This window comes from Alligator mississippiensis, chromosome 6 (assembly GCF_030867095.1).
Source record: "Alligator mississippiensis isolate rAllMis1 chromosome 6, rAllMis1, whole genome shotgun sequence".
Lineage (NCBI taxonomy): Eukaryota > Metazoa > Chordata > Crocodylia > Alligatoridae > Alligator > Alligator mississippiensis.
In genome coordinates, this window is record NC_081829.1 from 58777692 (window position 1) to 58805537 (window position 27846).

At 47.9% G+C, this 27846-nt stretch overlaps 1 protein-coding gene across 5 annotated transcripts in view; it reads left to right on the forward strand.

Moving 5' to 3' along the window:
• The first annotated feature begins 312 nt into the window (after positions 1-312).
• Positions 313-27846, forward strand: part of LRRC20 (leucine rich repeat containing 20) — a 189621-nt gene continuing 162087 nt past the window's right edge. Inside the window, exons 1-2 of one of the 5 annotated variants that reach the window (XM_059729914.1) lie at positions 313-547; positions 18341-18471. In XM_059729914.1, the coding sequence (XP_059585897.1) occupies positions 18390-18471 (82 nt within the window). In that variant the 5' untranslated portion in view covers positions 313-547; positions 18341-18389. Of the gene's footprint in view, positions 548-10026; positions 10110-18340; positions 18472-27846 lie in introns of those variants that run through there. The other 4 variants (XM_059729912.1, XM_059729913.1, XM_059729911.1 and 1 more) reach the window with 4 other exon arrangements.

The window sequence follows — 27846 nt, forward strand, 5'->3', positions numbered from 1 at the left end:
CGGGGCGGGGCACGGCACGGCACGGCACTCACTGGGTGGTCCGGCCCGGCCCGCTCCTCCCCACGGGCCCCTGCCTCTGCCTCCTGGAAGCCCCCTCCTCTTATCCCCGCCGACACACAGGAGCAAACGAGGGGCGCGTCGGCCCGCCACGTGGCTCGGCCGCGTTGTGCTCGCTCGGGTTGTGTCATGCGGCCGCCACCCGTCCCGGGTCTGCCGCCAGGCCGGGCTCTTCCATGCCCCGAAGCCCCGCCACATCGCCCGCATTGTTGCCCTGGGGCTGTTAATTGCAGCGCTGCGTGGGGGCAGCTGGGGCAGGTTTATCATCAGTAGCACACACACATAAGGCTGGTTGGGCCACTAAAGCGCCTCGGGACAAGTTACTGGCAAAAAAAAAACCCACCAAACCCTGAACAGGCAGCACTGGTTGGTCGTTGTGAGCCAGTATTAATTTGCAACATCCAGAAGGCAGACGAGGTTGCTGCAGGGGACAGGAAAGACGACTTGCATTACCTGAGAGAGAAGGATCTTTTATTAGACCAACTGCACAGTAGGTAGACAAGTTTTTGAATTTGTGACATTCTTCATTTGTCAAAGGGCATATTGCGTTCAACAGGCTGCCTAATTTTACTACACAGTTGTCCAGTAAGATATTCATCACCCTAAAAAAATCCTTGCCTCAGTGAGCCTCTGCTCCAGCATCTCTCTTACACTTTCCCTATCTGGCCACTCACTGAAATGCAGCCGTGGGAGGCCAGTGCGCATGGTGCTGCAGCCGCGGTGGCTTTGGCTGACCGTGGTGTGGGCAGCCCCCACTGGCCTGATCTCTACCCACTCGGGAGTTAGAGCCCCCTGCTTTAGACCACTAACCAGTATCAGAGTCCAACATCTTAAGGCGAGAGAGGGCCGCAGTAACCATGTAATACTATTGTAGTTGTTTACAGTGATGCAGTTCACTTTGTTTTTCCCATAGTAACAGGCTAGAAATATTTTTTTAATGTATAGTTTTAATTGTGGAAGAGAACAGAGTTGGTAAAAGAAAAACAATGTCAAAATATGCACCAATCATAATTTGATTTGAGGATGTGATCCTGGGTGTGCAAACATCCTGAAAAGGGACAACTAAGTGTGGTACAAATTGCCTATATTAACCTGTGTTTATTCTGACCCCGCTAACGATCAGCCCACAATCACCATTTTCTAATATTTTGCTGCTGCTCAAAGCACACAAGAAAGGAGACGGGTAGCTGTGGAAAGAAGATAAGACTCTTGAGTTAAACCATGTTTTGGCATCATGAATAGACACGTATTAGCTTATAGGTGCAACAAGGGAATGCTGACATCTGTTCCTTTTCCAATCTAATTATTGATTGTAATAAGTAAAGAATGAGTGGCAAAAAATTTGTTATAAGCACAATACCAGTAACATTTTATTGCAAGAGTTGTTTTGACTTTCAGATTACCAGCTCAACACATCCATCATTGACCTTTAAATACTATATTATAAGAGAAAATTCATACTTAATTTAAAAGATATGTTGAATTTAGTACTGGTGAAAAGTAGCAGTCATTTTGACTTCAGGAGGGGTGCAACCTCCAAGGAGAACTCAACCCAGAAACAGTGACTCCACACCCAAGAAAGCAGAGGGCCCACAGAGCAGCAGAAAATCAACTAAATATGGGCTCTTTAGAAATAGAGTTGGGACTGGGAGCATATGCCATACTGTGGGGTTATGTGGCAGGTTTGCAGATGTGGAGGTTGAGGTCCTCTTCTCCATCTACAGGACAGGTACAACATAAGCATTGGCAGAGCAGTCATCTTCCACATAGCCTTGCTATTCCATTTTAGCCCTGATACAGGGGCTTTCTTCTTTCTTAGGGGATGATTGTCTACAATAGGAAATTTTACCAGTGATTTCCCACCCATTTACATCTGCTGTTAGTAGATCCAATGCAGACAGTTCCAGAGGCTTCTAGGCTCCTACCACTGGGTTTTGCAGTTTAATTGACACAGCAGTAGAGACTCTGGAAACTGTTGGGGCTCTCTCCTATGTGGTCCAACTCAGTGTTAAAGCTGACCTGGCACCAAACTGCTAGCAATCGTTTCTAAAGTTCTTGAGCCAGATTCTGGCCTCCCTGAAACAGGACGGCTTGGAGGCAGCTGCAGTGCCCCCTGGTGGTTGAACTAATCCCATCCCCCCCTCCACCCCGATTCCGGCCACATTTTTAGCCTCAAAATACAACATACAAATTACCTGTCTCCTGGAGTCCTTGAGTGAGCTGCTGGGATTTTGTTCTCATATTAGCTCTGTTTAACAGGACACCCCAGTCCTCCTCATGCCAACAGTTTACTGATCAGCACTGCTTATGCTATTGGCACCTGTGTCTCCATGATGCTGGTCATGACTCAACTGGGCCCAATTGCACCTTAAAGGCTCTCTAATCATGGCCTCCAGACACATTACTCCAGATTCATTCATTGTGCCCTCTAGCCTTATTTAGGCTCAGCTTAGCCTGGCAGGCACCTGTACCTAACAAGGCTCTCATTTCCCTGTGTCCATGGCCCTACTTTGACTGAAGCCTGGCAAGAGAGGCTGAAGCACCACTACCTAGCCTTAGCCCTCCTAGCCTTGGCTTAACTTGGCCAACCCTCTAGGCCCCTGAACCCAGGCTAGCCTAGTATTCCTCTATACCAGCCTTCAGCCCTCCAGGTCTCTGACCCCAGACCAAGCTGCTTTTACAACATGTCTTTCCAGGTGCAACCCAAACCTCTGGTTAACTTTAACCACAAAACACAACCATAAACTCACCAACCTCTAACATAATCTGCTCTACTTCAGGTCTCTGCACATTACAAACACCTCTCCACCCCAGCTTTCTATGTTCCCTGAAAGCACAAACTCCTTTTCTTAAGAGAGGACCTAACTCCTGCTCTGGCTCAGGGTTGAACATGCATCTCCCTGGGCTCCACCCAGTTTTGGTCACATGCCACTCCCTTAGCCCAGGTGACTCCATTTAGCTCAATAAACTGCCTCATTTTCTCTGCTGCAGTTTACACAGCTGACCTTCCTAGTCTAATGTTGCTGGCTTAAATTCAGCTGTCCCTACCAGAATGCAGCTCTAGCTTGCTGTTCTTCCCTCTTAAAGTAACAGGGGCCTTGGATCCCTCTTAAACTCCCCCATGCCCTTTACTTACAACAGTGCAAGTTAGCTGGAGGCCTAGTGGATCCAGCTACTCAGAGATTCTTCAGCATAAGAGAATCCCTGAGCAGTAAAGGACTGGCCACAAAAGCCATGCCGGAGAAAGGAGCACAGTCAGAGTGCTTCTGTGTTCCAATGGGTGCCAGCTGCTGGGGTGGCTTCCCTGAAGGCCATTGCAGCCCATGAAACTGACAGTAAGTCAGAGAGTGCTTTTAAATGATGCTCTGGGCTATTTCAGTTTCCAGCAGCCCCTGGGTTAAGGCAACACAAAGGTAGCTTAAAACTCTGGTACAAAGGATGATCTGGGACTGAGTACAGACAAAGTCTTATTCTATACAGACAAATAAGAAAGTCATTTTCTATGCTTAGTTTTTAGCTTTGTTGAGGCTACAAGCTAACTGTAAGAAAGTTTTTTGTGACATGGATACTAATCCACTTGGGAGTGAGGACAACCCATTTCTCACTGAAGAACCAGGAGATGGTTACTATCTTTTAATTCCTCCTGTCTTGGGTGAGATTTTGACAAGCACCACAGACATGAAAGCATCAGTCCCCTACAAGCTTCACATACGATATTTTCTACAGTAAAAGTTTACTTCTCAAGAATGTGGGCCTTACTCTATGTCACATAAAACTGATATACATGCCAAAACCTAAAATGTTCCTTTAGAAATTGGAGAACAGCTAAAGTCTTGCTATACAAATGAGATAGCCTTCAGAGTCTTCTAGGGCAAAAAAATGACTTTCAGAGCTACAATGTGATAACAACTGTAACTGCTTGGCCTAGGCAAACTCATAACTCAATAGCAACAGATCTGAAGACAGAGCAAAACAAATTAACCCCAGGAGACCAGCAGCTAACAACATGAACAGCGGCAGAAGTAATAGTGGCAGCTGCAAGAGCTGCTGCTGCTGTTGGATGCATGGGGATTATACATTTCAAGAAGCTGCTGAAAACATGTACCCAAAGCAAAAATTTTAATGGATGCCTGGGTTTTATTTGTTGGTCCTACTTACCAAATAATACTTTCTTTCTATTGTGAAATGTTGTTATTTTTATCTAATTTTTCTAATGGAATAACAGTCAATTCCATTTTTTATTTTTAATATAGGAGAAGTTAATGAGTGGAAGTTTCAACACTAACTAAACTTTAAGTCTATAGAGCAGTTGTTCAATATGGCATTTCCATAAACCAAAATCTTCCAATGAATGCTGAGTTTAAGTAACATAGGACTGAATTCATGATGCTAGATTAGAAACCTGTGGGCACATAGAGTCTGAATTTAAAGGAAGAGTCCCACAGGAAAATTACTTTAGCATGACCTGATCTCTTTTTAGGACAGCAGTAAGAATGGATCCCTTGTCTTTCATGCTCATACCTTCCTCATCCCTACCTTCCTCTCCTTTACTTACCTACTTTTTCCTCACATTTATGTTCAATAATGTTGCTTTGTTCACTTTTTTGCCCTATATTCATCTGCTTTACCCTGACAGTATGAAAGTTCAGTTAGATAGATAGGATCAAATACTATATAACTTGCTAAACAGTTCAGCAATTTCTTGCAGTAATTTTTGCTCCCAAAAAAACCCACTAAAAGCCCTGATATTTAAGCTTATTAGCTGGAATTAAAATAACTGTGCTTCCTTGTTCCTAAACCAAACCTCTATAAATTAGAAGAATACAGTATTTCCTGTTTGTGTGTTGTGTTTTATTACAAAACATCAATCATCTTTCTTTATAATACATGTTTCAAAACTTCATACTGCATTACTTTGCTTTCGTTTTAACTGTTTAACAATCCTTCCTATGGCTAACGATTCCTTTAGCATTAGACATCATAATATATTTTTTTTTCTGAACTATCCTCCATTCCCTATTTCCTTTCTGTCTCATCTTATCTTTTTCTCTCTACATTCACTCCTTTAGTTTCATATGCTCCTCCATCATATTTTGATCTTCCAGCTTCATATTTAAGTTTGTCTGCCATATGCAACCTTATATATTTCTTCATTCATCCTGTGCAAGGGGCTTGAATGTCCTGAGGCTCTGGGCTAAATCAAAGATTGAAGGGAAGAGTAGGGGACCTTGCTGTCCAGTGGTGTCCTGGTAAGAAGCCAAGTCTTATCTAGGGGGAGGGAGGAGAAGGGTATAGAGATTCCCAGAAGGAATCTGTCTTTGAATCCTGTTTAGCAATTCCATCCATAAGTGCTGATTTTTATTTTTGCCAAGGGAGGGCACAGCCAGAACAGAGCTGAACAGAGCCCATACAGGGTGGGGACAGATGTGGGTTGCCTGCTGCGGACTTGGGGCTCCCTGCCCTGCTGCCCTCCCCATGGGAGCCCTGCACCACCATGGCAAGATGCCCCCACCTGCCAGGCAGCAGCAAGGGGCACAACTCCACGCTGCCACCCTCACTGCTGCCGGGCAGGTAGGGGTGTGCCTTGCCATGGTGGCACGGCTGGTGCAGGGCTCCCGGTGGGAGGCCAGCAGGGCAAGGAGCCCCAAGCCCACAGCAGGCAGCCTGCATCCACCCCCACCCTACTCACACATCTGTGGGGCTCATGCCTCACCATACCCTCCTCCCTGGAAGTATGTGCAGTGGAAGGGAGGAATCTCCCCCCAACAAGGCACATTTGGCTCTGTCCCACTCCCTGCCTAGACCCCAATGCACTGCCCTAGCTGGGCAGTGCCCCCAGCCCCGCTCCCTCCCTCACTGTGGAGGCCTCCATCTGCCCCCCTATATACACTTACCTGAAGGCAGCTGGGGGGGCTACTCTCCACCATTGTCTGGGGTTGTATTCGTGGCCACATGCACGTGGCACCCCCTGTACCCCACTCTCTGCAGCCCCTTGCAGACTGGACCTCTGCCAGCCTGCAAAGGGAAACCTGCTGTTTCCATGTTTTTTTCCACAGTGAACAGAAAAGCTGGATCCCTGCTCTATTCTAGGAACCCAAGACAAATGCTGTCCCTCAGTCATGCAGCCTGGGACCAGGACTTGATGTTCCCATTTTGGGACTGTTCTGCCCAATTAGGGACAGGTTCCCGAGGGGGGCCAGGGCTCTCGGGTCCCAGTGTACTCCATCCCTATGAAATACTGCAAGGGAAAAGAAAAGAAAAGAGCATTCACAATCCATTAAGACTTCATACCCACCCTCTGTTTTTTAATCCTCACCCCTATATGAGCATCAGTGAAGAGTATCAATGCCTAAATCTGCTGCTTTTCACAGGTGCTACTCAAAATATTGTGGGCAGAAAGGGGGACTGCTGCATTTTCTTTTGTCTGCTTGTTGGCGAAGTTAATGAGTAGCAGCAGCAGAGGCACTGAAGCTCTGTGTGTGCAGATTTAAGAAAACAATTCTGCAATATTCTGCTTTTTATTTGGGTTTAAAGGTGGGCTTTACAATCATAATAGTTAGAAGTTTGTTTTCTTTTATGGACAAAAGATTAGCTTTGGCAAGATTTGTGGATCTTGCCAGGGAAAGCTTCCTAGTTACTGGAACTGAGATGGCAACTGGATTTTTCAAGCCCTTATATTATTCAAATGTTTTCTAATATTCCAGCATTTTCAGGGACAGCACTTTAAATAAGAAGCCTAATGAATCTTGATTCCTTATTTGAGCAAGTACATTAGAAAATCATTTAAAAGCAAAGCAAGGTTGATTTCATGTATCTTCAGTTTACAAAAATATGAATGTGTACAAACTGTAGGGAGAGCCTGGAAAAGACTGTCCTATAAAATCAGTAAAACAAATAAATAGAAAACAAAAGCCACTGTGGAAAGAGCCTTTTGAGAAGGACTGCCCTCTATTCACTGCTCTTTCTTAACTAGATTGTTGGTTTAATTAAAAAAATACTACTAATTAAAGCCAAAGGGGAAGATGCTCCAGTGAAGGGGAAAATAGTTTCCCTCAGATGTACATGCCTGCCTCAGGCAGCCCTATGCCCTTGGGAAGAGGGTTTTCATTAGGATTACATAACTAAAGGGGCATAAAACCATGGAGAACAAGCAGGCAAAGATCCAAACCCTAATCATAGGGAGATTGTGCTGGTCCAGGTTCAAAACAGCTCAATATCCCTTATAAGCAACAAGGACATGATTCAGGCTAGGGACACAAAAATTATGACTAGTTTAAAGGTGAGGCAGCTACCATGCATCAGCTGATCCACAAGAGCTGTTTTGCTTGTCTATGGGCATGTTTACACATGGGCATTTAACGTGTATTAGCTCAATTTAAGGTTCATTCAGGGTGCACATCTACATGTGCGTGCCCCTAATGTGCCTTAAAAATAGTGATTTTAGGTTAATCATGCCTAAATTTGATACCTGCATAAAGCAAGTATCAAATATAGGAATGATTAGTTAAAGCGCATTAACGCACATGTAGACACATTAATATACATTAACACAGAGGCTTCAGTGCTGGGTCTGCCCAGCTAGTCAGGGGCCGGCCAGAGCCCAGTCTCAGGGCTCCTGGCTGGCTGCCTCTCCTCCCCAAGGTCTGGGCTGCTTTCTGGCAGCCCCTAGCTGCAGACTATCAAAGCCTCCAACCATTTTGTGCCTTGGGGCACACAATACAGGGAGCCTGGAGGAGCCAGTGCTCTCTGCAGGGAGCCCACCAGGCCCCTTGTGCCAAACTGGACAGGACTCAGATAGCCTCTGCGTCCTGTTCCCTATCTGGAGCTGTTCCTTGGCCACAGGAGAGTGTTGCAAAGGCCTGCAATCTGTTGCATCCCTTGCTCAGCCCTGAGATTTCCCCTAGGGCTGCTAGCCCTGTTCTCTATGGCAGCAAGGCCAGCACCTGCTCCCTGCTCCACCCCAGCTCTGTCTCTTTGTAGGCACTGTGGTGAAGCGCCTCTGCCGTGCAGCTCCTTATCCTTGGCTGTGCTCCTGTCCTGGGTGCTGCTGGCAGCCAATCAGGGCTGGCATCACAGGGATAGCCATGTGGGGGCCCAGAGAGCCAAGGTGAGGATCATGTCCAGCCCATCCCAGGATCATGCCCACACCCATCCCAGGTGCCCAGGGCCCCAACTGGACCTGGGAGGAAACATAGGACCTTGCCGTGCTCTGGGATCGGGCCAATGTCCAGTGGCAGTTTGTTTGGGGCAGGCGCTCAAATGCCCACATTTATGAGCCCATTTCAACTAGGATACATGTGCAAGGCTGCTCCCAGACAGCATGACAGTGCTGCATGAAGGCCAAGGTTTTGCAGGCACAGTGGGTGACTGTGACCAACTTCAATCATTGGTTCGATTGTGCCCAGAAGACCATGCCCTTTGTGAGGGAGCTGACCTGCTTTTTGGCACCCTGGGACACAAGCCACACCCCTGCGAGTGCCACCAGAAGGGACAGCCTGCCCTTGCTCAAACTCTGCCCTGATACCTCTGGTGACATGTCACAAGAGGAGGAGACCTCAGGCCTTCAGTGCCCCACCCTGCCCACCTCCCTAGCTGCTGTATCCACTGGCAGCTTGGGGAGCCCTGCCCAGCGGCTGCCTTGCCCTTGGCTGAGACCCACACCCTACCATAAGGAGTGGCTGGCCATGCCACCACCAGCTGCCAACAGCACCAGCTCCTCCCTGGGGAGGGGTCACTGGCCAGGCTGTGGCCTGCTGCTCACCACAGGCCATGGACACCAGGCACAGCCAGACGCCATTGCTGACAGGAAGCCCCATGTGGAGCCACCAGCCTCACTAGCCCTGGACACACGGTAAGTCTTACACTAGAGTATGTGGTCATGCAGATATGCTGGATCCTTGGAACCTTGCTCGTCACAGGAGAAACTGAGTGACCCCAGTGACTGGAGTAATAGAAATGGAAAGGCATGCATTTAGGAAGCAGTAACAAAAAAATTCTACTGTAAGTTGGGAGCCCACCAGGCAGAAATGACAGAGGAAGAAGAGAAAGATGTGGGTTCATTAATTGTTCACAAGGTAACTATGAGTAATCAGTGTCATACTGTCATTAGAGAGGTAAATGGATTGGGCAGGATAATTCCAACAGAAAGAAGGAAATACTGATGCCATTGTTCAAGGCACTGGTGAGTTGTCATCTGGAAAACTGGCTGCACTTCTGCCCATCCATGTTTGAGAAATGTTTAAAAAGTGGTAGCATAAGAGCCATGTAGCTGTGATGGTCCAGAAATGACGGGAGGCAAGAATTTCTTAGGGTGATCTGGTTGGACCAACCGTGCAGCTGGAATAAGGTTAAACAAGCTTTCCAATGCAAGACATTTTTCCTCAGGTCTGATCACGCCACGGGAGAGAAAATGTCTTGCATTGGAAAGCTTGGATAACTTTATCCCAACTAAGTAGTTGGTCCAGTAAGAGAGATCACCCCAAGAGGTTCTTGCCTTCATGAACTGGTCCAGAGAAGGGGCCATCCAGGGTCACCTGGGGAACAGAAAACAACCAGCTCCCTATTCCGGGCAATGGACCTGCTAGGTGATATTTTATATTACCTCTTTATTCACCAATACACATTTTTGATGACTTTCTAACTCCTGACTCACGCGTTATTTGTGTTAGGATCAGCTTTGAAAAAGGAACCGGGAACAAGCAACCGACTTGCGGGGGGCGACTCGGCGCTCGGCTCCTTGAGCCCTGCCAGGGGCTCCGAGCGGCCCCCGGCAGGTGCCGAGGCGCTGCCCGCGGCCACAGGCTGCCCGGGCCGAGAGAGCGGGCGCGGCCAGCCGGCGCAGAGCCCCGGGGCCGGGCCGGGCCGCGCCGCGCCGCGCTGATTGGCTCCCGGCCGGGCTGGGCCCTGGCTCCCGCTCCGGCTCCCTGCGCCGCGCGCGGAGGCAGCTGCTGCTGCTCTTCAGCATGGCCGAGGGCAGGCGGCCAGCGGGGGTCGGGCGCGCAGCCTGAGCGGCGGCAGCAACAGCAGCAGCAGCACCGCGGATCCGGCGCCGGGTAAGCGGCCCCTTCCGTGTCCCCCGCCGCGCACTGGGATGGGAGCAGCCCGGGCCCGGGCCCGGTCGGGTTGCAGCCCCGGCGGCGCGCGCCTTCCCTCCCGCCGCGCCTGTGCCAGGCGGAGCCAGCGCCTGTGCCGGGCCCGGCCTCTCGGGTGCCGCAGCCCGCCCCGCCGGGCGCTGTGGCTGCTGCAGCGCCGCTCGCCGCTGCTCCGCGGCAAAGGGCCTCTGCGGCTTGTCCCCCGGCCCTGCGCGCGCTCGGACTCGGCCGTGCCCAGGCCGGCAGCCCCGGGCGAGGTCAGGCCGGAGGGCTTCTCTCCTCGCGCCTCCGGATGCCGCCAAGGGCGCTGCGGGCTGCCCCGCGCTGTTAAGGGGCCAACGTGATTCACAAGCTAAAGCCAAATTTCAAATAAGAAATGGCAGCTGGGCTGTGCCGGGGCCCCTGCTGGGACCCGGGCGGGAAGTTCCTGCCTAGAGGGTCTTGCCCCTCTGCTTGGGGTCAGACCGGTCACCAGATCTGGGGTCAGGATGAGCTTTTACCCCATGGTGAGATAGATGCAGGTTGTGGGGTTTTGCCTTTCTCTGTAGCTGGGACTGTGGGCCTCTACTGGGATCTCTTGAGTGTATGTTGACAGTCTGAAGAAGAGGGAAAGCACCTTTTCTCTTGCTGCAGGGAGATCGAGGGCTTGAAGTTGAAGCCAAGTAGGTTTAGGTTGGATATCCTGAAAACTTCTTCACTGTGGCTAGGGACAGACATTCATAGTATCATAGTACTTAGGGTCAGAAGGGACCTAAACAGATCATCAGGTCCAACCCCCTGCCCCAGGCAGGAACGGGGGCCAAGGTCATATCACCCCAGCCAAATATCTGTCCAGCCTCCTCTTGAAGACCCCCCAAGGTAGGAGAGAGCACCACCTCACTTGGGAGCCCATTCCAAAGCCTGGCAGCCCTAACTGCAAAGTAATGTCTCCTGATGTCCAGCCTGAACCTTCTCTCTAACAGTTTGTGGCCAGTATTCCTAGTAACCCCAGGTGGTGCCTGGGGGAACAGAGCCTCCCCCAATTCCTACTTGTCCCCCTGGTGGTCTTGTAAATGGCCACCAGGTCCCCTCTCAGCCTTCTCTTGTGGAGGCTGAATAGGTTCAGGCCCTTTAGCCTCTCTTCGTAGGGCCTGCCCTGCTGCCCCTTGATCATGCGAGTGGCCCTCCTCTGGACCCTCTCAATGCTAGCCACATCCCGCTTGAAGTGCAGTGCCCAGAACTGGATGCAGTACTCCCAACTGTGGCCTGACCAATGCCGCATAGAGGGGGAGGATCACATCCCTGGACCTGCTTGTGATGCATTTGTAGATGCACAACAAGTTACGATTAGCCTTACTGATTGCTTCCTCGTATTAGTGGCTCATGTTCATCCTGGAGTCAACAATGACTCCAAGATCCCTTTCTGCCACCATGTTGACAAGGAGGGTGTTCCCCAGCCTATAGGCGTGTTGCTGGTTCCTTCTCCCTAGATGCGGCACCCTGCACTTGTCTGTGTTGAATTCCATCCTATTTTCATCCGCCCATCTCTGCAACCTGTCTAGATCTAGTTGGATTCTGTCCCTCCCCTCCAGCGTGTCCACCTTGCCCCACAACTTGGTGTCATCAGCGAATTTGGACAGTGTGCTTTGCACACCCACATCCAGATCACTGATAAAAATGTTGAACAGTACAGGCCCCAGGACCAAGCTCTGGGGGACTCCACTGCCCACATCCCTCCAGGCTGAAAATGACCCATGCACCACCACTCTCTGGGTGCAACCATCTAGCCAATTTGCCGACCATCTGACTGTGTAGGCATCAATGCCAAGTTGCCAAGTTTTTTTAAGAGAATGTAGTGGGAAACTGTGTCAAAGGCCTTCTTAAAGTCCAGGAAGACTACATCACCCCAACACCCTTGTCCAGGGACTTTGTGACCTGATCATAAAAAGAAACTAGGTTAGTCGGGCAGGACCTGCCCTCAATGAACCCATGTTGGTTGCCTCTGAGCATTACCTCCCCTGCTGGGCCCTTGGAGATATGCTCCTTGATAATTTTCTCAAAGGTCTTCCCAAGGACCAAGGTAAGACTGACTGGCCTCTTTTCTCCCCTTCTTGTAAATGGGGACCACATTCAAAAAGCCTGAACCTGAATTGATTCAGTCTTTGCAGGTTAGTCTAATCTGGCTAAGCAAAATCAGTTTGTAAGTGCAAAGACATCCCAGATGTGGAGGCACATGCCTGCAGTGGCTCAGGCTAGAAGCCGGGGGGGCACTAGAGCAGCCCTCCCTTCCCTTCCAGTGCTGAGCTGAGGTGGGGCATGGCCAGGCCCCAGCAGGACACTCTGGTTAGGGAAGGGTTTCCCTCCCCCTTCTGATCAGCCAGCAGGGAATTGATAACAGTGTTTATCACCCCATTAAGAAAACAACAGAGGGACATAATCAGCTACCTGTCGATTCTGCTTTTGTCCTGTTTGCTACAGCACAGATGGACCATAACCAGCATGTGGTCTGCTAGCTAATGCTGAGAGGTGTCTGTAAAGGCAGACAGGACTGGGAGGGGGGAGCAGGCAGACGCCTGCAGTCTCTGTCAGAGTTGCAGCTAGGGAGCAGAGGGGAGGGGCCAGCCCTGCTGTGGAGCAGAGACCCTGCCCAGCCCACAGAGCATGTCGGATGCTGGGGGAGTCTGGTTTATCTGAAACCAGCAAGGGGTCTGGGACAGACATTGCATTAACCAGTTTAAGACAGATCAGTTCAGTCTGGTACTACATTCAGCCAGGTTTATCTCAAGCTGGTTTCAGCCATCTTCAAACTGGTTTATGGGCACTGCACATCTGTTCTGTTACAGGCTTAAACCAGTTTCTGACCACTTAAACTGGTTTATGTGTAATATCTGTCCCTAGCCTGTTAGAACAGCGAGGCAGGGGAACAGACCACCTAGGGGAGCTGTGGACTCTCCATCACTGGAGGCTTTTAAGAAGAGGTTGGATAGCTACTGCTTGGGAATGGAATAGATCAGAGGTGCGCAATTATTTGTGCCCATGGGCCACGGGGAATTTGTTGAGGTGTCGTAGGCTGGGTCAGCACCCCTGCCTCTCCTGCCTGCACAACAACTCGCCCAAATTCCTTATGTGGGATGAGGCCGCAGGCAGACTAGGACCAGTGTTCAGGAGCAGGAGGGGCAGGTGAGGCCAGGATCATGAGGTGTGGTGTGGGGCGGTGACAGCGTGGGACCAAGGCTTGGGGCACAGCTGCAAACTGCTGCTCACATGCTCCTGTGATGGGCATGGGTTCCATTGGCACAGATGTACAGAGAACAAATGGTGGCTCTGCCCTGGCTGGGGCCCTGTGCTTTCACCATGCCAAGATCTCAGCTCTGGACATGGCTCCCTGCCCATCCAGCCTCATACCCTGCCTGCATGGTTCCTGGCCAGGCTCCATAGAGACCCTGGGACAGTGACAACGCAAGATCAGGGCCGGGGCCAGGACAGTGCTGTGATGCGCTCGGTGGAGAATCCTGCCCACGGAACCAGGGCTCTGTCCCTGCCCTATGCTGTCACCACCCCAAGATCCCGGGGTCTCCTTGGAGGCCAGCTGGGAGCTGCATGGACAGGGTGCTCCAATTTCATCCAACCAGCGAAGCACTCTGCCTGCATAGCTCCTGGCTGGTCTCCGTGGAGACCCCGGGATCTTGGGGCGGTGACAGTGCAGGGCCAGGGAGGAGCCCCCATTCTGTGGGCAGGGACGTGCACTGAGTGCGTTGTGGCTCTATCCCAGCCCCACATTGTCACCGGCTCAAGATCCCAGGATCCCCCTGGCCCCACCCACCTGTCCTTCTCCCAAACACCATCTGGCCGGATCTGGCCTACAAACTGTATTGTGCCCACCCCTGATGTAGGTGTACCTATGCCTGTGTTCTACTATAGGTATTTCGTATGGTAGTCCTCCTCTGCCCCTCTTTCCACTACGTATGTCAGGGTATTTTTAAGCCTTCTTCCGAAGCATTGGGTGTTGGCTACTGCCAAGGGTGGGGATTTGGTTTGGGCTGTACTGATGTGCCTTCTGGGACCAAAGCCAGAGGTTTCTGGCTAGAAAGTCTTGCCCCTCACCTCAGGGTCTGACTGAAGTGATCACACATTTGGGGTTAGGAAGTAATTTTACCCCCTGGTCAGATTGATTGGGACTGGGGGTGGGAGGTTGTCTTCCTCTGTATTGGAGTAGGGGAGCTCTACCCAGGATCTCTTGAGCCTATATTGAGGACATTTAATAGAAGCAGGACATTGGTAGCTGTGGGTCTCCTGCTTTGCCTGTGGCAGGTTAAGGTGTGAGGTCTGTGTTGTTTCAGGGTTGAGAGTAGTCTTATGTAGAATTCAGATTATGGTTTGAATGGGATGGTTTGGATAGGGATGATCCTGCCTCAGGCAGGGGGTTGGATTAGGTGGAAAGGTCCCTTTCAGCCCTACTTCTCTGTGAAAAACATTCTTGCCTGTTGTGGTCCTTCTGAGTTCTCTGTAACAGAAGAATTGCCCTAGTATTTTACTGTAGTCCAAAAAACAAGTGAAAACAAAGAGGTGGCTTTTTCTGGGGAGGGACTTGAGGCAACAGCGGGGTGCCTCAAGTTTACAAAGGTTGGGAGCCACTGCTGTAGATACTTCCCAGGAATTTCTACATCAAACCTACACCTGTTAAGTACATGTACTTACAGATGTCCTAGTGTACTTGCAGACATGCATAAACAAGGCTAGTCCCAATTTATGACCCATTGCTTACATTGTAACAAATGTCACTTATCTGCATGTTGATTAAGTACAAAGCAACCTTCATCCACGGTATTTTGTAATGTAATAAATGTAATATCCTGGTTAACTTCATAGAAAAGATGAATGGGATGCAGCTGTCATAGGGGGTCTTTTTGAAACCTTGTAAAATGAAGAAGCCAGTCAGTTTTGTGGTTGTGAACATCACAGTGCTGACAGTGTCATGCACTTAACTGTCATTGTTTATATTACATTTGGATAAGGAAGAACATTTTTTTCAGTCCCCAGGCTATGCTGTTAAAGAGAGTACACTGTATTGTGGTTACAGAATGAAGGAGCCTGGGTAGCTACCCAGTTGGTTGAGCATCAGACTTTTAATCTGAGGGTCCAGGGTTTAAGTCCCTAGTTAGGTAGCAGCAGGTTTTGAAAAGAGAGCATATTGTATCCTGATCTATAACAAAACTACCATATCTCTAGACCATATGAGGTCTAGAGATATGGTAATCATGGGGGACCTTAACTACCCAGACAGATGCTGGGAGGAGAAGTCAGCTAGATCTAACTGCTCTCGCAGGTTCTTATCCTGTATTCAGGACCTCCCCCTAACACAGGAGATAAGGTGTCCCACCAGGGGCAATGCTTTGCTTGACTTGGTGTTGGCCACAGGGGATGACCTGGTGGGGGACCTGCGGATTCAAGGCAACTTAGGGGACAGCGATGACCAAATGATAAAATTTGCTATCCAGCGAAGGGTGGGCATTATACCCATCAGGGCACGGGTGTTTCCTCAAGGAAATAATTCTTTGGGCTCAGAGTGAGTCAATCCTATGGCAGAGGAAAAGGGGCAAGGGGGTCAGGAAGCCCCTTTGGCTAACCAGGGGCATCCAAGATACCTAAAGGGCAAAAAAAGAGGCGTACAGGAAGTGGAAGCAGGGGATAGCTAGCAAAGAGGCATATACTTCTTTGGCCTGCACCTGCAAGGAGCTGGTCAGGAAGGCCAAGGCAACTCTAGAACTCAGGCTAGTGTCAGGGATTAAGGACAATAAAAAGTCCCTCTTTAGGTATGTTGGGAGCAAAAAGAGGGTGCGGGGTAGCATAGGACCCATACAGGACAGGCAGGGGGGCTTAGTGATGGATATTAAGGACAAGGCAGAGCTCTTCAATTAGTTATTTGCCTCTGTCTTCTTAAATGGGAATCTAGATGAACCCTCAACATACATCATGGACACCAACAAAGGGAACATCAGCTGACTGACGGTCAGTGCTGACACGGTAAAAAGACACTCGGAGGGACTGGACATATTCAAATCACCAGGACTGGAAGGACTCTACCCACGGGTAATGAAGGAATTAGCGGGGGTCATAGCTGATCCACTGGCAAGGATATATGAGCACTCATGGTGCTTGGGTCAGGTTCCAGAGGATTGGAAGAGGGCTAACGTAATCCCAATCTTTAAGAAGGGGAGGAAGGAGAACCTGGGGAACTATAGACCAGTCAGCCTTACCTCTATCCCTGGGAAAATCCTAGAAAAAATGATAAAGGAGCACATCTGTGGGAGCCCGCTGGCTAATGTGATGCGGATGGGTAATCAACATGGGCTTTTAGCAGGCAGGTCCTGCCTGACTAACCTAGTTTCCTTTTACAACAAGGCCACCAATTGTTTTGATGCAGGTGTCGAGGTGGATGTTATCTATCTGGACTTCAAGAAGGCCTTTGACAATGTATCCCATACCATCCTTATAAATAAACTGAGGGGTTTTGCCTTGGATGATTATACAGTAGACTGGGTAGCAAATTGGCTCAAGGGTCGCACTCAGAGGGTGGTAGTGGATGGGTCGGTGTCAACCTGGTAAGATGTGGGCAGTGGAGTCCCTCAGGGCTCAGTTCTGGGGCCAGTGCTGTTCAACATGTTCATCAGTGATCTGGATGAGGGGGTGGGAAGCATCCTGTCCAAATTCGCGGATGACACAAAATTATGGGGTGCAGCTAACACCCTGGAGAGGAAGAACCAGATCCAGGCTGACCTAGACAGGTTGGGGAAGTGGGCAGAGAGCAATAGGATGCAATTCAATAAGGACAAGTGCAAGGTGCTGCATTTAGGGAAGAAGAACTGCCATCATACCTACAGGCTGGGGGGCAACCTTCTCAGCTCCATTGAGGCAGAAAAAGATCTTGGAGTCGCTTTTGACTCCAGGATGAACATGAGTCGCCAATGTGATGAAGCAGTTGGCAGAGCCAATCATACCTTGTCATGCATCTGTTGGTGCTTCACAAACAGGTCCAGGGAAGTGATTCTCCCTCTCTATGCGGTGCTGGTCAGACCACAGCTGGAGTACTGTGTCCAGTTCTGGACACTGTAGTTCAAGTGAGATGTGGGCAACCTGGAGAGGGTCCAAAGAAGAGCCACTTGCCTGATTAGAGGTCTGCAGGGAAGGCCCTACGAGGAAAGGCTAAGGGACCTTAACCTCTTCAGCCTCTCCAAGGGAAGGCTGAGAGGGGACCTTGTGGTGATATACAGATTCATAAGGGGAGAACAACATGAAGTATACGACGATCTGTTCACCAGGGCACCCCCTGGATTGACAAGGGACAATGGCCATAAGCTACTAGAGAGAAGGTTTAGGCTGGACATTAGGGAAAAGTTCTTCACGGTCAGGGTTGCTAGAATCTGGAATGGGCTCCCAAGGGATGTGGTGCTCGTCCCATCCTTGGGGGTCTTCAAGAAGAGACTGGACAGGAACCTGGCTGGGATCACACGACCCCAGGGTTGGTGACTCTTTTCTTGCCTGCCAGGGGCAAGGGGTCGGACTAGATAGCCCACTGAGGTCCCTTCTGACTCTATGAATCTATGAATCTAAAAATAAACAGACACTGAACATTTCTTCTTGCAGTGATAGGGCTGGTTTCTGCATCCCTGTTCTTTCTTAAATTGAATGACTGATCATGTGCAAGTCACTTTGCTTCTCTGTCTCACAGATATGTTGTAAGAGTAACTGTGTTAAAGATTGAGGCACTGGGGGGGAGGGGTATCATGGTAAAGGCTACCACGTAAGTATCCAGGAGAGAAATGGCTAGCCTCCATCTGAACCTATTTCTTGATTAAAATCTTAGCTTCCAGGGCTAGGTCCAACAACAGAGCTATCACTGTATACTGTGGTCTCACAGATGCTGCTCATAGCCAATGCCTGTATCTCAAGATGAATCTATCCCATACAATTTAAATGAACTCTTAATTGCAGTGTCAGCCTTTGTAGCAATTCACATCCTAGCAGTTTCTACATTTTGTACCAGTGAGGGCAGGCTGCTGTAATGAACCTAGCTTCTGCTTTATCAGTTGGGAGCCCTCATTCTTTTAAAGTAAGTATCTTACTACTTTTTCAAATTTTGGGAGCACTTGTCCTGGCATTTGCTTTTTGTGAACTGTTAGAATACTGGAACCTTACTGGTCTTATCTCTTCAGTCACAGTTTCTCCTGTGGAAGAGCTTCCCTTTTGGGACAGGTCGTCTGCATGCAGAAAAGAATGGGAGAAGCTGTAGCCAGAGTTGCAAGAAAGGTGAATGAAACAGTAGAAAATAAAACAGACTCCCTAGGTAAGTTAAGATTTTGACCTTGTTTGTTTATTTGGGTAGGTCATTTATTATGGGTCCTTTGACAGAAAACACTAGTACTGTTTCTGTTGTCTTGGACTTGTTCACTTAGTAGTATGTTATCAATGATGGATGAAGACTGTTTTGTTGCCAATTTGTTCCTTTTACATTGTTGAAAATGTTAGTTTTCTCTCCCCTCCCCCCCCTCGCCCCCAATCTGTGTGGCTGCCTTTGTTTAACATTGGTGTGTGCATAGTAGCATGGCGATTGTGTCAGAAGGACATGTTCACAGTCCTAAAGATAGTGTTAGTCAACTCTGTGGAGTAGTTTTGTATTATTCCAAAATTCAACTTTTTGTGTGCATTTTAAACTTTATTTTGAAGTATGTCTGTTGTTGTCAGGTTGGTTAGCTCTCTGGTAAACTAGTCCTTCTGTGACACTTATTTGGAGTAGAGTAGAGACTGCAGCCTTTTCTATCCCCATTTGAAAATGTTCACTGCTTAAAAGTGAGAGTAACTTTTAGGGAGCAAAGTCTGGGATATGGCCCTTGAGGTGCCACAGAGGGCTGATTTCAGCTTTGAAAATGACTGAGGATAGTGAATTTTGGGGCAATCTCACAGTTTGCTAACTGACCAGGATGCTTCCTGGCACCAGTCAGACCAGTTTTTCAAGTCTGGGAGGAATGTCTAACTTTCAGGAGTTTTCAGAGAAACAGCCTTGAAGTTCAGGATTGTTCTGAAATATCTGGAACAATTAGTTGCCTTGTCAGTACTAGATACTGAGCTCCTTCACAGGGGATGAGAGTAGTATTCTCTCTGAAAACACCAGACCCTCCTGTAAGCACCAAGTTAGACTCTGACTGTACTGCTCAGGTGTGGTGTAAAGGAAGAAAAGAGGACAGAAACAACCTTGACTGAATCTGTCATAGGAGGGGGTTCACACAACACAGAGCTAGTGGCCTTATGCCGGATTTCTTTCTATCTCATAGCCATCTGATATGCTAGTGGGGTGGAGAAACATTGCCAGCCCACACTGTCCCCTTGCTCTTCTAATTGGTGACTTCAGAAGGAATTGTAGTAGAGCATAAGTTAGTGGCTTCTCTAGTTGCCTTCATTTTGATTTAAAATGACAAGAATTTTTTTAAAGGATCTGATGATTTTGGGGGCTTGATTCACAATTTATGAATGTGCAGCATTGGCAATACTGGGCATGTCTACATGTTCATTAACACACCTTTGCCACTGCACATAAAGTGTAATATGAGGTACTAAATAAAGGTACAATAGCTGCTCTAATGTGCAGTAGCAAAGGAGAACTTTTTTGTGATGCTTAATGCATACTAGGCTACTTCAACTATACGTTAGCATGGTTTTTGCTGTGATGCAGTAATGCGGTATAGAACAATCCACTGCGCATTAAGGCGTCTCATGTAGACGTGCTTGCCATAGTCGTATAGACTTGCCTGGGTAAGGACTGCATACTGGCAATCCTATTGGGCATGAGGTACGCTGAAAGCAAAATCCATTTTGCATGAGTGGTAGTGGACTTGGAACTGACGAGTTTAAATTCCATCCAATAAATGTTTTTAGATGCAAATGACTACATTTCAGCAAAAATGTTAGCTCACTCTGTCTGTAGCATCTCTTAAAAATATAACAGGTTCAACAGTAAGTGTTGAACAATAATTAGGAGTTGTTTGGAGTGATGGTGGCCAATCAGTTCTTACAAGATCATAAGAAAGTAGGGCTGGAAAGGACCTTACGAGGTTTAGTCCAGCCACCTGCTCTAGGCAGATTCATTCCTGACTACACCATCCTAGCCAAGTGTCTGTGTAGAAAATTAGCTAAATTCATGGTGTCTTGGAATGGATGGACTTAGCAATCCACTCAACTCTTTTATAATGTTAGTTTATTTGAATATGTATATGATGTATAAAGAAGTTCTATTTATTTAGTTTCTCCAGGAAAAAAAATTAACAGGCAAATCGGTCAGTTCAGAGTACCTACGTGGGTGATATAACAGGACCTGCCCTCTATGGGTGGCTGTGGAGCCCCCTTTTTGCAGCCATACTAGTCCTATCTCTCATTCTGCTTTTCTGGGATGCTATCCTGTCCTCACCTGCCACACCTTGGTGGTAAATTGGTATGCATTTAAAGCTGTCTCCAAAAAACTGTGTGTGTGTAGGTGCCTCACTGTGCCCTGCATCCCAAGCTTCTGGGCCTGTGGCGGACCACTGACAGCCCTCTGTCTAAGTCAGTAACATAATCCATGCCTATTCACTGAGCATCTTCAGTGGTCTCCCAGCTCCCTTTCAACCACTCCCAGGCCTCCTGGCCTAAACAGCAACTTAAATAAACATGAAATAGAAATCAGTTTGTTTGTCTGTGAGATTCCCTGCAGAGCTTCCTTCTCTCCAGGATCTACAGAGTCCCTTTTCTGAGCTTACAAGGACCAGTTTGAGGTTCCATCCCAGGAGCCAGGTGTATGTGGTCCTTTACTCCTTCCCCTTTTGGTTACCTGCCCTGCCCCTCTCTCAGCAGCGGCAGGGATTTTCTTTTGACCACACCAGCAGGGTGCTCAGTTCTGCTGCAGTTGTTACCTATTTAGCTGCTAGTTGTGTACCATTGGAGCTCTGGACTTTCAAACTCTGGTGCTTGGCGCCATTCATAGTTACAAAGGTTGGGTCCCTATTATAGTGGAAGATTTCTGATAACAGACAGATTGTTCTTTAGTCCAGCAGACAAAGGAATAACAAGACACAATGTCTGTATCTTGACAAATTCAGACCCAAACTAAACAGCAAATTTTAACAGTGAGATTATCTAGAGAGGCTGTGGAATATCCATCAGTAGAAGTTTTAAGTGTATGTTAGATATGCTTGGCTGAGATGGTTTAGACAGGTTTAGGTTTGAGCATAGGGGTGGATTTGGTGACCTCCTGAGGTCCCCCAGCCCTTTTTTCTATGACTAGACAAAGTGCTGGAATGGCTTAGGTGCTGGATTCTCAGTCACTTGATGGGGAATTGGCCCCTTTCGGCCTAGATTGGCTATACTAAATATATGTTGTAGCTCAGTCGAACGTTTTAGGGCTGATTCAGGAATTGTTGGGTAAAAATGTGTTTGTCTAGAGGAGGGGTCACATGCCCACAAGTGGCATGGACAGCCTCTGTGTGTGGCATGCAGCAGATCAGGGAGGGCACAAAGCAGCACAGCAGCCAATAAGGCAGAAAGCAGAGGAAGAGATCAGGCAGTGACCCCAGAGTAAGGGTCTGAAGATATCTCTCCCTGCCCTCAGTGGGATAGTCTGCTCACCCCCTCCTGCTTTCTAACTGTGTGTTGTTAGGTCATTATAGTCACCTGGGCAACTGGGCTGGAGAGGACCTCCTCCCATCCCACCTTCCTGTGTCCATGTCCTTTGTCCTGGGTTCCCGCCAGGAGGCCCACGCGGGGATGCTGATGACTTTTAAAAGGATTGGTCTGCATCAAATAAGGCTTGTTTCTGATTGGAGCCAGGTGATGAGTTCAGAAAAGTTATTTAAAGGTCAGGTCACCTGGTCTTGGGGGTACTCCCTCTTCAAGCAGGCATCTTGGAACACAGACAGGCTTTGTACCTCAGGTAGCTGTCTGAAGCTGATAGGTAAGTAAAAACTTGGAATCTAGCCAGAAATTAGGATCTATGTGTGAGATGCTTTTTCGCTCCCAAAAGAGCTTGGCTGTTTATTAACTACCTCAGACACACCTAAGATTACTCTGGGAGGCTTCAAGCTATAAGAAGCACCCAGAAATATTACTTGTGGGCAAAGCACCCCCCCAGGTTAGCAGGGTCTGTGTACTTGGAGACCAAGGCCTGGGTGGTGGCAGCGTTACCACAGGCTTGCAGGTGTGTTCCAGGAAGGGGGAGAGCTAGAAGTAGGCGCCCCTGGGGAGGCACCCAAAGTGTGGTTTTTGGTTGGGCACAGTGAGGCGCGTGGCTCAGTGTAGTAGCACCCCTACTGTTCTGCCACAAGGGGCAGAAAGCAGAGCAGCAGATCAGATGGGGAACACAGGGCTGGGAGCAGCACATCAGGCAGGGGAAGGGGCTTGGTGTGGCACTTGGGAAAGGCATGGAAATAATTTGCGGCAAGCCTGCCAAAAAGGTTGAGGTCCTCACCCCTAGATGATCATAATGCTCCCTTTCCTGGCTTTAAAATTTATGGTTTTGTGGGCATTTTTAAAAAATACAGAAATGTGATGTGAATTAAATGCTAGTACTTTTTCATCTTTAAGAGTCTTTGAATAAATGTGTGTACAAAAGCAACTTTGAGACTGTATCCTGAAAACATTTAGGCATATACTTTATTTTTCTCATGTCCCGTTGAGGCCTTTTCTCCAAAATGTAAATCAGTCATTGAAGTTTAATAGGTATTAACAAAATGCATGTAATTCCATCTGTCCTCAGCTACTTAGTTGCATGCCTCTTATGATGTCATAATTTAACTAATTCCCCAGCCATTGTAAATTCTTCTAGACTGGACAGAATTTCAGTTTTCAACATTTTAAATAAATAAGAAAATGCTTCTCTGTCTTGTAAAAAGTCAGCCAACCAAAAACACTCTCTTTATATCCTGGAGAAACAAAAAGGGAGCAGATTTCTACATTCTTCTTTTGTAGATTGCTGTTAAATCAAAAATTATAGGTGAATTCAAATATAGGGAGATGTCCAACACTGGATACTCTCCTGTAATCATACAACATTTTGCAATGGATTTTTTCTCTTCAGGGGCCCATAAAAGGAAAATGGGTATGAGAAGCTAGTTCTTGGGGTTGAGTACGTATCGAAATAATGTAAATCAGAGGTGTCAAAGATGCAGCCCAGTCCATGGAGCCCCATCATCCAAACCCTGATGCTGCAATTTGGTACAGAGTTGACTCATACACCACATGTGGTATACACTGGACTGGCCCTGTATGCAGGACTCAGAATGTACATTGCACACTGCACCTACCCCAGCCAGTCTGTGATGTGTGTGACATGCGGTGCCCACCCTGTCTGGTCCAGGACGTGCACTACAGATAGCAGGTGCCCACCATGGCTGCTCCAGGACAGGGAGTGGGGATCCCAGACTAGTTGGAGTGGGCACCACATGTAGCATGTGACTTGGACCAGCCCTCCACAGATACTATCTACTATGCAGTTCCAGACTAGCTGGAGCAAACACCATGTGCACTGGTTCTGGTATGTGGGGTAGGAGCAGGTTCATGGGCCCAGTCTGGCCTGTGGGGCCAGCCACATGTCATTCATCTGTCTCAAGGACCATCCTTGCATCACTTATCTGCAGGGCCAGATGAGTTTGACACGCCTGATATAAAACAAAAAGACAAGATAGAAGTATTGATGTTAATCAATTCTGTAATATACTGTATTCAGTTTGGATAGAAGTCCAGCAGGTGGCACAGTTTCATTACTACTAAACAATGGATAAACCAAAATGGTTTCTGGAGTGCATCATACTTGTGATTTCCTTCCCCCACTCCCCCCACCTCCTTTTATAGAGGGGAAAAATGAATGAGGATATTCTCAGACTGGTTTCTAATGCAGCCTTATCACTCCTGATTGTTACATGTCTTAGACCACAGTTCTTTCATTTTAAAAGTTGCTGTTAATATTCCTTCATTTGTTAATCCCTGTCAAACTTTCCTCACATTGCTTCACACTGTATTTTAATGTAGTTATTCCAATATAGGTTTCTTGGGAAGTATGAATACAAATTGGTTTTGATACTTCATCCTGATGAGAAAAAACAGAGTAAAAGAAACAGGCTGTTCCATTAGTTCTGTCAGAAAGGAGCTGATTTTGGATATATTATTTGCCTTTGTAGGGTTAGGGACTGTAGTGGTAAAATCACCTGAGTCCTGTCTGTACAAAAGCTTCTAGTACAAGTGAAGCTGCTGAAGTGGGGAACAAGAGCTAAAAAGTGTGGTGGTAGAGATGCAAACTATGTTCAGTAAATGCAGTCTAATATCCCTTATATGTATAGTTATAATAAGAAGAATCTAGCACCATGGCTTAATTTAAGCTTCATTTGGATTTAGGCAGTTGACTTCTCAGGCAAATAAAATGTGTTGAGCTAACTCGGGTATCTGAGTGTCTCCTAAAACAGAGGTTCCCAACCCCTAGGCCACGGCCCAGTACTGGGCCATGGAGGGTTGGCTGCTGGTCTGAAGGAGGGTTGGCTGTAGGACCAGAAGTCTGGAAGTGACCAGCGTACTGTGGAGTGGTATATAAAAAGGGTTGGCTGCCGCACCACAGTATCACTTCTGGTCCACAGTTTGCCAGTCTTCAGTCACTTCTGGTCCACAGGTTGCTGGTCCATGATCTAAAAAGGGTGGGAACCCCTTTTCTAAAACATTCACCATGCCAGTATCCATTCCAGTTGCATTCTGTAAGACTCTTCCAGGAGGCAGCTTCTCCCTGCTCCTGAAAGCTATCAGAATCTTGGTAGTGCCTTTTGGAGGTCTCTTTCTGCCCTGTGCTTCAGATCATGGGCTACAGCTCAAGTATGTCTTAATCCTCCTCTGTCTCTTCCTAGAGAATTGGGGCCTTTGTACACTCCATGTCTTTTGCCCTTTCTTGCACTGCAACTGCGTTACTGTTTGGTTGCACAAGTGGGTTTTCCGGATGCTTTAAAAGTCCTTCAGGCATATTAAACTAAAACTCCTCAGACATAGTTTAGTTTGGCTCACCTCTCAATGTGCCAGAGGACTGGAAAAGGGTCAATGTGGTTTCCGTTTTCAAAAAAGGGAGGAAGTTGGACCCAGGAAACCATAGGTCTGTTAGTCTTACCTCAGTCCTGGGTAAGCTTTTTGAGAGAATTATCCTGGCGCATGTCCGTGAGGGGCCAGCAGGGGCTTAGGGTCTTATGCTTAGGGGCAACCAACATGGGTTCATTAGAGGCAGGTCCTGTCAGACCAGCCTGGTGGCCTTCTGTGACCAGGTCACAAAATCCTTGGATGCAGGACGGTAGACATAATCTTTCTGGACTTTAGGAAGTCCTTCGACACTGTCTCTTACCCCATTCTCATTAAAAAACTAGGAGTCAGTGGCATTGATACCTACACAGTCAGATGGGTCACTAATTGGCTGGAGGGCCGCACCCAGAGAGTGGTGGTGGATGGGTCTTATTCGACCTGGAGGGATGTGGGCAGTGGGGTTCCGCAGGGGTAGGTCCTCAGGTCCGCACTGTTCAACATCTTCATCAGCGACTTGGACGAGGGGGTAAAAAGTACCCTGTTCAAATTTGCAGATGACGCTAAGATATGGGGAGAAGTGGGCACGCTAGAAGGGAGGAATAGGCTGCAATCAGACCTGGACAGGTTACAGGGGTGGGCAGATGAGAACAGGATGGGTTTCAACATTGACAAGTGCAAGGTACTGCACCTCGGGGGGAAGAACCAGCAGCAGACCTACAGGCTGGGGAACTCCCTTCTCGTCAGTGCAGTGGCAGAAAAGGATCTTGGAGTCATTATTGATACCAAAATGAACGTGGGCCGACAGTGTGAGGACACGGTCAGGAAGGCCAGTCGTACCTTGTCATGCATCCACAGATTCATGTCAAGCAGGTCCAAGGAGGTGATCCTCCCTCTCTATGCAACACTGGTCAGGCCACAGTTGGAGTACTGCATCCAATTCTGGGTGCCGCATTTCAGGAGGGATGTGGACAACATGGAGAGGGTCCAGAGGAGGGCCACTCGCATGATCAGGGGTCAGCAGGGCAGGCCCTACGAGGAGAGGCTAAGGGACCTGAACCTGTTCAGCCTCCACAAGAGAAGGCTGAGGGGGGATCTAGTGGCCGTTTACAAACTAGTCAAGGGGGACCAGCAGGCATTGGGAGAGTCCTTGTTTCCCCAAGCACTACCAGGAGTGACAAGACATAACGGTCACAAGCTGGCAGAGGATAGATTCAGGTGGAGCTACTTCACTGTCAGGGCAGCTAGGATCTGGAACCAAAGAGAAGTGGTGCTGGCTCCTACCCTGGGGGTCTTTAAAAGGAGGCTGGATGAACACCGTGCCGGGGTCGTTTGACCCCAGTATTCTTTCCTGCCATTGCAGGTGGTCGGGCTTGATGATCTGCTCAGGTCCCTTCTGACCCTACCAACTATGAAACTATGAATTAAAGCATTGCATCCATAGATTCGTTGTGTGCAGACACAGAGGTACTCAAGGTCATGTAATGAGACCTTTTGTCCACCAGATGGCGCTGCGACTTTTTTGTAGTTCACCCCTTCCAATTGCTTTTGCTTTCGAATTGCTTCTGCTTTTTTTTTTTTCCTCCTTGTGTAGTTTGCCGGCACTTTGCTTCCACAGCTGCTTGCCAGGGCATGGGCATGGGCTGGGAAGGATGCCGGGGTGGTGGGGGCAGTGCAGAACCATTCTGCTCTCCTGGAGTGCCGGCCAGGGACTGGGTTTAATTTGTTCGAAAACCTAGTGCGTGTAAACACAGATGCAATGCTCTGAGGCTTAATTCATTTGAAAATCTAGTGCTTGCAAACACAGATGCAATGCTCCAAAATAAACAAGTTTAAATTTTATAAAACTATTTAATTTAATGAGGATTAAGATCTGTGGTGTGTACAGGTGCTCTATAAGTTTTACCTTGTCTATATGAATATATTAAGGTAAGTTGTACCCATACCAGCCTGAGATCAAGTGGATTCTTAGAGAAAGACAAAAAAAAGAACCCTAAGGAAACCATATTATATCAAAATTAAGCCACAGAACAGAGCATTGAGACTAAACCTGGGTAAGAGTATCACCAGATAATATACAGTTAAATTAATTTTATTTAATTTGTGCCACAGACCTCAAGTTTCTTTTCTTCTCATAAGAGGAAAACAGGAAAACTTGTGTTCCTGTCTCCACCCCCTGTATGCACTTTTCCCACACTGTTGTTCTACACTGAACAGCTTTGTTTTAAATGATTAAATATGTCTTCTCATTCTTTGTCTCTTCACGTATAATTTAAAAGCTCCTGCAGTGTTGTCTAGGTGTCAGATCTCCTCTGCATTAACCACCATTAAAATAAAATCTGATTGCATGCTAATAGCTCTCTATCTAGGTCCTAATGAAGTTTCTCATCACAGTAATAGCAAGCACATAACAAATGTTAATGAATTGGTCCTTACTCAGCCCTTTCTAAGGCAGATAAGGTTTATTATCCACATCTTACAAATGAGAAAATTGAGGCATAAAAATCTTAAAGACTTTTTCCCTACACAAGAAACCTACAGCAAAGCTAGGAGTTTTACCCCAGTATACTCAATTCCAGTACCTTTTACTTGTGGGCTGTCTTTCTTGTCTGGAGAGCTGTTTTCTTTTTTAGTTCCAGTGGTAGGTGATTAT